The 8,803-nt window shown below is 32.4% G+C and overlaps 1 protein-coding gene across 1 annotated transcript; it reads right to left on the bottom strand.

The window, feature by feature from the left end:
- Positions 1–1,967: 1,967 nt before the first annotated feature.
- Positions 1,968–6,739, bottom strand: LOC111461698. Its single transcript, XM_023105312.1, has 7 exons — positions 6,413–6,739; positions 5,958–6,044; positions 5,022–5,294; positions 4,169–4,336; positions 3,591–3,644; positions 2,808–2,954; positions 1,968–2,725 (listed from the first exon to the last, which is right to left on the bottom strand). Exons 1-7 carry the CDS (start codon positions 6,584–6,586, stop codon positions 2,348–2,350), a joined length of 1,281 nt encoding a protein of 426 aa, XP_022961080.1. The 5' UTR covers positions 6,587–6,739; the 3' UTR covers positions 1,968–2,347.
- Between the last annotated feature and the right edge of the window lie 2,064 nt (positions 6,740–8,803).

The raw sequence follows: 8,803 nt of genomic DNA, 5'->3' as shown, positions 1-8,803 counted from the left end.
GATGGTACCTTCAAGACTCGTCATCCAGCAAATCTTGGTATTTTGGGCTCACCTGGACTTCTTTCTGCTCTTCTTGCATCCATTGAGCCAAAAGATTTCAAATCTGTGGCTAAAAATCCTGCTTGAGTTGCTGCCATGGATGAAGAAATTCGAGCTTTTTACAACAAAATGACACTTGGACTTTGGTTCCTCGCCCTGCCAACAACAATATTGTGGGCTCTAAAATGGATCCATCAAGCATTTCAAGGCTCATTTTGTTGTCAAAGGTTATACTTAGATTCCTGATCTTGACTACATTGACACTTTTAGTCTGGTTGTCAAAGCTACCACTGTCCGTGTTGTGCTTTCTATTGCGATCATAAATAAATGGCGTCTTCGGCAACTTGATGTTAAGAATACTTTCCTCAATGACACTGTTATTGAATATGTTCATATGGAACAACCTCATGCGTATATTGATCCTTGATTTTCCAACTCATGTCTGTCTCTTAAAGAAAGCCCTTTATGGCTTAAAGCAAGCTCCTCGCGCCTGGTTTCAGCGTTTTAGCTCATTTCTTCTCACACTTATTTTTCTTGCAGTCGCGCTGACACGTCCCTTTTTGTCTTCAATTAGCAATCTAACCTTATCTATTTGCTTCTTTATGTTGATGACATTATTGTTGCCGGCAACAACTTATCTCTCATTGACAGTTTTACTCCAAGCTTCATTCTGAGTTTACTACGAAGGATTTGGGTTCTCTCAGTTATTTTCTTAGTCTTGAAGCTTCACTCACTCCTTATGATCTCTTTATTAGTCAGTTAAAATATGTTCGAGATATTCTTACTCGTGCTCAACTGCTCGATAGCAAACCAGTCCACACCTCATGGTTGTTTCCCAACACCTGACTACTGATGGTTCTCCTTTCTCTGATCCTACTCTATATCAATCTTTTGTTGGTGACCTTCCATTATGTGTCCAGATATTGCCCATGTTGTCAATTCTGTCCGTCAATTTTTGCATTCCCCTACTGCAGATCACTTTCTTGCTGTCAAACGTATTCTTCACTATGTCAATGGAACACTCTACTTTGGCCTTACCTTTCGTCCATCCACTATTCCTAGTGCGCTAGTGGCTTATTTGGATGCTGACTGGGCTAGTTGTCTGATACTCGTCGTTCTACATCTGACTATTTTATTTATCTTGGTAACAATCTCATTTCTTGGAGCGCCAAAAAGTAATCTACTGTCTCACGCTCCAACTGTGAATCTGAGTATCGTGCTCCTGCCACGACTACTGTTGAACTTTTTTGGGTTACGCATCTTTTGCATGACCTCAAGGTCCCTATTTCACAGCAGCCCTTACTCTTATGTGACAACAAAAGTGTTTTTTTTAGCTCTAATCCCGTTTCTCACACGCGGGCTAATCATGTTGAACTAGATTATCATTTCCTTCGGGAACTTGTTATCGCTGGCAAACTTCGCACACAATATGTACCTTCTCATCTCCAAATTGCTGAAATCTTCACAAAAAGTGTTTCTTGACCTCTCTTTGAATTTTTCAGATCCAAGCTTCACGTTCGTTCAAATCCAACACTCAGCTTGCAGAGGGTGTTAAGGATATTTAACCTTGAATTACGATTTACGATATATATAATATTTGACTATTTATTATAGATAAAATATCTAGATATTTTTCATCAAAGCTTACCATATTTGCCCTTCTAACAAATATATTGTATTCATTTATTATTCTTTACATGTGGTTGTAATTTACCATAATTCTCTCTAATTATAAATAGAGAACTTTCACCATGATTTAGGTGCGGTGATTTTAGCAAATATTCTCCATTTGGAGAATTTTCAAAACCATATTTGATTATCCAATCAAAGTCCATAAAATTAGTTTAAAACATTTTTCATCGTTTAAAAATTATGCTCTCTCTCAAACGTTCTCTTCTAGTTAACGTCGAATATATAACTCAACAACATAATCCAAAAATTAAAGAGTGTACGTGGTCATCATTTGAACGGTACAAATTCATCTCTCTCAAAATAGAAACCTAAAGAACTCTTTGAAAGTGAAGCAAAAACAAGAGAGGAAATAGCTGCCCACATTGATCATTAATTACACAAAAGAATTAATTTCACTCACTAAAATAGCCTACCAAGGAAAAAATAAACTAAAAGTTCAATTCTTACCTCTACAACACATCACATGAATCAATTTTTATCTTAAATTTTCAATTTCATCCAATTAAAAACTTTCGATTTCATCTGAAAGTTTAGGATAAAAATCGATTCACCCGATCAACTTTTGAGATAAGAATCGTAATGATTGCAGAAGTGAGCGATACGGAGGTTGATATGATCATTGACATTTGGGGTTTCTACCAGGACCACCGTAGTAGAAGTGAGTGCCCCATTGGTCATTATACGAGCTCATGATATTATAACAATTGGTGTTTTCAGCCATAATCGAGATGTCTTGAACGGCGCTGAGGCTGTTGTCGCTATCAACAATCTCGAGGTTTCGAAAGTAGCTAGCTTTGCCAAAGCCGTCGTCGGGGAAATGGCCGGAGCCCATTTGGGTTGAAGTGTGCTGGCCATTGGCCCTTGAGTTGACCACCTCGCCACCCCACTCGACCATGGTGGCATGGTCGCCCAGGTGAGTGAACAGCTCCGCCGGCCAGTACCCGACCAGTGTGTTGTCCCCAAATCCCATCCACCAGCTTCCCAACTTCGGGTCCTGTTTTTTTTTTTTTTTTTTTTTTTTTTTTTAATAATCTTAAAAACAAAAAAAAAAACAAAAAAAACAAAAAAAAAACTACCTTCCAAATGAGAATGGTAATGTCATACTGGCTGCCGGAGAAGGAAGAAACCGGAGAAATGGCGGCTCCGATGGCGATTTTGTTGTTTGTTTGTACAAATCCAGAACATAACAGATTATAGCAACCGGTTGCCTGATACGCATCACTCTGAAAAAAAAAAGATAATAAATAAATAAATAAAAAGTAATAATTATAATAAAAATAAAATAATAATAATATTAAAATGTTTTATCTATAGATTAATGGTGAGTGGTTCCAATTTAATTAACTAAGATTAAAATCTATTATTTAAAAAGTTTGTTTTTTCATAATTTTAAATTATAAGATATTTAAACTCTTAGCTAAATTTCAAACCTAAAAATAATTTTTTTAAAATTTTAGTATTAATTTTCAAAATTCAGCTTGAATTTTAAAAATATTCTTAAAATATAGATAATAAAATAAAAAAATAAAAAAAAAAATGTAAAATTAGAGGATGTGTTGATAGAGATTAAATTATAAATTTAGTTCCTAAGTTTTGTATTAGTGTCTTTTCGAGATTTTAAACCTAAAAATTATAAATTCGATTGAAAGTTTAGAATTTTATTAAATATAAAATTTAAGTTTATATTTAATAAAAAAATGTTTGAATTTATAGATGATTAGCGTGAGAAGATACTTTTAAAATTTCAAGAGTGAAACGTATATAAATATCAACTTTCAAAAATTAAATTTGTAATTATCTTAAATTCTTACGACTTAAAAAAAATAATTTAAAAATAATAGTGAGATTAGAGATCGAACCGTCCAATACGTGAATAATCTAGGTCTGCTGTCACCATAAAGCTCCGGACTGACCTGACTAGTAGAATAATTAAGACTTTAGAAAATCCAATAAGCTCGATAAATACAAATTAAAAAATATATTTATAATGTTCTAACTAAAACACAGAGCTCAATTACATTTAATTGCATAAATCATATATTTTTAACAAAGAAAAAAAAATACGTGCATTATCTTTCGTATAATAATTGAATATTATTTTAATATTGAATCTTAAACAAACGAATAATCTTGACTTAAAACATTAATAATCAACCATTTTTTTAACTCGATTTTATTTATAATTATCTCAAATTTTCTTAAAATAACAAATATATATATATATATATATATATATATTTATAAGGAAAAAGAATCAAACAAACTTCTAGAAAATTGAATAAGCTTTGGATTCAACAAAGGACTGAAATTGCATTAAAATCAACAAGTTAATAAAAAAAGAAAAAAGAAAATACTTTTTTATTATTATTTTATTTTATGAAAATGGGGAGTGGTATGGGATTGTGTGCGGGAGGGTGCAGAAAATGTAAAAAAATACCTGCCAACCAGCTTCTATGCTGTTGAGATCAGAGCCGTCGAATGATCCCGAGATGATCCAAACCTGAGAGAGGCTAAACTCGTTGACCACTTGAATTGACGGGTCCCACACGTTTATTGTTGCCTTAGCTCCGTACATCTCTGATGATTCCGTGTATGCGATCGCATGCTATTTTATATGCAACCGTCCACATAATCATCATCAAATTAAATTGATAAAAATTGAATAAAATTTAGCAAATTAAAAACAAATAAAAAGATTTTTAGGGTAAATATATATATATATAAACTGACAGTAATAAAGTCAATTAGTTTAAGCTTTTTTTAATAGGTCATTTATTATGTTTGCTTTAAATTAATTACTAATCAACCCTTTGACCAGTCAAATTTTCAATATTTTTTTTATTGATGCTCATTTAAAATTTTATTTTTCCAAGTTGGGATATTTTAAAATATATTCAATATTTTTTTCAGCAAAAAAAAATTATGTTTTGCAATTTCTATGTTATTTGAGGTTAATAAATATTTATAATTACCTTATAAAATCATTGAAATAGTTTTTTTTAGCTAAATTAGTTATTTTAAGCCTCTCTCAATCTTCTAATAAATATATTAATTGATATTAAATAAAAAATTTCAAAATTAAGCAAAAAAAAAAATCAATTACTAAGTTTATAATATAATAATAAAAAAAAACCAAAACCAAAAATTTATTTATTTATTATTATATTATTATTATTTTAATGTAATAAAAATTTAATGATAGACCTAAAATATATAGAGTTGAAGTGAAGGAAAAGAATCCATTCATAAATGCTATGAAAAAGGAGAAAAAGGGAGGAAAGATCAGGTACCTCGTGACCATTCCCACTGACTACATCAGGAGCGTCGATTTGTCGATCAAGGAGTATCGGTCGTTTTTTCTTCCCGTAGTCAAAGATTGACTTGGTTCTTAGCACGTCGTTCACTGTACTGCGTCGCACTGGAATACTCCCTTTCGGACACCGTGTCCCGTTCACACGCCAAGTTTGAAATGGACCTCCCGCACCTGATCCTGCCCTCCCATCCCTCACATCTTCTTCATTCTCTTTCACCTTCTTCCTTTTTGGCCACTCTGTTGGCCCTCTCTGCACCAATAAATTAATAATTATATTAATTTTTTTTACAAGTTTTTAAATTGTTATTTTAGTTATTCAAATTAAAATATTTATCATTTTTATTCTCCGTAAATCAAGGGTGTATACGGGTTGAGTTGAATTAATTTTTTTTTAACCAATCCAAAATCGTTGGTTAGGTTTGATGACCCGAGTAACCTAAAGAGAGTTTACAATCATGATTTAGTTGTCGGGTTATTTTTTTATAATTATTTTTAAAAAATCTTATTTATTCTCAATTATACTAATAACTAAAATTTCTTAAAATTCAAATATCAAATATTTACCGTTCATACTAAAATCGATTACCAACTTTAAATATTCTTAATCCTTTTTAAAATAGGACGGGATTGTAACCTTATATTTTGAGAGAGCTAACAATTTCAACGTGTGCAAATTGAAACAAATTTGTTTGACTCTCTAGAAATTCAACATAACTCAAAGAGAGAGAAAAAAATCTAACCCAATTCAATCTTTATGGTTTCGATTAAGTACTTTGAATTAGTCGGGTTATCATTGAACGTCTCTACTTGTATAAACTATTTGTTAAATAATAGACGGAAAATGAAACCGTGAATTGATATGAAATTTATAATAATAAAAATTACTATTATTGTATTTAGAGAGTGTTTGGACCTGAATCTTGTGGTTCTTCAAGAGGGGATGATCCAAAGCAGGCTGTTTTCTTTTATGAACACAATCTATAATATCACCGTCTGGGCTCTGAATAAACAAAATAGAAAACTATTAGTAAAAAAAATTAAAAAAAAAAAATTATTTAATAATCTTCAAAAACAAATCAAAAAAATTGTAACGTTCATATTAGTTGGGAAGAACAAAACACAATTTATAAGGATGTGAAAACCTTTCCAGACACGTGTTAAAGCTGGAGATCCAAAAGGAAAAGTTCAGAGAAGACAATATCTACTACATACATTTCAAATACCCGTTTCAAAAAGGTTCGATTTTTTTGGTACAAACCAACAAAAAGATGGCAAAAATGTATAAAAGTTCATAAATTTGATATACCCATTACATACCCAATTAAAAAAATGGAACATTGAAGAGAAAAAAGGGGAGAAATTGATGACCTGAATGGTAAGAAGAGGAGGCTTGTTAATGGTGTCCAAATGCCTTTGAATCCTGTCCAATCTCAAGCTGCTAACTTGTTTGGAACTAAAATTGAGGCCACAAACCAGAGGGAATCTTTGAATAAGAAGAAGAAAAAGAGATAAGAACAACGCAAAAGGAAGAAGATGATCCATTAGGGTTCTTAGAACACGAAGAACATTAATGGAGTTTCAACATCAAGATCATGATTGGCTGCATTGGATTCAGATAAATAGAAGGGAAAGAAGAAGAGGAGGAAGAAGAAGAAGAAAGAGAGGAGGGAGGAGGTTGAGGAATTTAATGAAGGATATATATTATTTATAAAAACTCAAACCTACCAAACTCAAATTTTATTACACTTTTTCTCATCCTTCTTCAATGTGCATTATCTGTCATCTTCCTCTCTTTCTCTCTTTGCTTTTAATACTTTCTTTAAATTGCACATCTTCCCATCTTTTACCCTTTTTTTCCCCTTTCCTTTGCTTCTCACTTTCTCCTTTTTCTCTCTAAACCGGGTTCGTTTCGTTCGGATATGGAGCCGAAAAGGAAGGCTCGAGACCCTGAAATCTTGGTGGAGGACGAATCGAAACCAATTAATGTAGGTCTTCATGAAGAAAGACCTTTCTGACATCGAGCTGAAGTAGTGGCCAATATCTGTTAGGAGCAACTGATAGAGTGACTCGTATGGAATTTTTTTGAGTCTGGTCACGGGAGAGATGAAAAAAAGTTCGGGTAGAATCAGTAATGCTTTATGCTTAGGATTTGAATCAGGATTTAGAATATGGATTTGGTAATTGATGGCTCTTACATTACTTTGCATCCCTTGTGACATGGTTACGTTATTTTTGAAGTGCTTCTAAGAGTGAAGAGTATCCCTACTGCAACATATTAAGAGATAGCAAAGTTATAGGAACTCTAAAGTTAAGTGTATTTAGCTTGAAACAATCGTATGTTCGGTGACCTCTTGAAACTTTTCTTAGAAACATGTGATTGAGAATAAAAGTTCATTTGATTATATGTATCTACACGTAGAAAGCATATACTGCTCGATGAATTCGAACTTCGATTTAGAATAAAAAACTAATACCTGATAGTTTCGACAATACTCAATAACCCCTACGACATGGTCACCATACCTACTTGTCTTTGAAGTGTTTTTAAGAGTGAAGATTATCCCTACTGACCAACTTAATAAATTTTAGCATGTTTTGTCCTTACTAACACACTTTTTAGGAAAACTCTAGGAGGTAACTCAATTTTAGAAACTTTAAAGTTAACATGCTTAATTTTGAATAAGTTTGTCAGATGACCTATTGAGATTTTTTTAAAGAAGCACGTGAGTGAAGACATGTTACGTTGTCTTTAAATGATATTTGATCGTGATTTCTTTAAAGAACAGTGAATCTGTTGGTTAATTATATATATCTTAACTAATTGAGTTATGCTCATATTGACATTTATCTTCATATTACTACTATGGAAACCTATGTTGTGTGTTCATTTATGAATCTCTTTTATTAAAAAAAACTCCAACGAATCGAACTTGGCTCTCCTCTCATGTGCACGAAACTCTAGAACGAGCCAGTGCTACCAAGCCCCTATGTAATCGACTCACCTTAAAGGTTAGTGCACGGGATGGACTTCAGTTTTATTGTTTAGTCTCATACGAAGAATCAAAGTAGTATTTTTAGCTATTACTGATAGTTCATGGTTTTTGGGAACGGGTCATCAACGTATGAGTTCGATGGTCAGTGTCTCAAGGTATCAATTAGAATTGAGTTAGACGATCGTGATTCAAGGCAGACCATGAACGAGTGACCTTGTCTTGAAAAGAAAATTGGTCCCTTGATTTTGCTGGCTTGTTGTAACATGTATGCATGCCTACTTAAACCTAACCTAACAAAGGAATGTCTTAATTAGTATTTATGATACTCACCTTTGTTCAAACGATTTTTTGATAAAGACAAGACAGTAGCACAAGAGTTAGGGGTAGAATTATGAGACCGCCCATGTGGTCACTTAAAATTATTTTAAGCCAACCACCTAAAATTATACATTATTGGTATAGATACTAATTATCACTTTTTTTTTTTTTATCGAAATTTTCCTTTGAAGCTTCAATGAAAAATAAACATCCTGCATATGAATAATTACAAATGTAAGATTAATATCACTTTAAAAATTTAAAGATTATTCCAACTTTTAAACTTAATTTAAAAATTCAAATTTTGTGTCCTATTTTGGTAGATGAACGTGAAGAGTGTGTTACAACTATATTTGTCCAGTACGTGTTGTCTGTAGCCATGTATCGAATGTCTCAATTATGCTTGTCGAAGACATATTGTCCATGATTACATGTCCGTTCCGAACTC

This window comes from Cucurbita moschata, unplaced genomic scaffold (assembly GCF_002738365.1).
Source record: "Cucurbita moschata cultivar Rifu unplaced genomic scaffold, Cmos_1.0 Cmo_Scf00025, whole genome shotgun sequence".
Classification (NCBI taxonomy): domain Eukaryota; kingdom Viridiplantae; phylum Streptophyta; class Magnoliopsida; order Cucurbitales; family Cucurbitaceae; genus Cucurbita; species Cucurbita moschata.
This window is presented reverse-complemented; position numbering and strand designations above follow the sequence as displayed.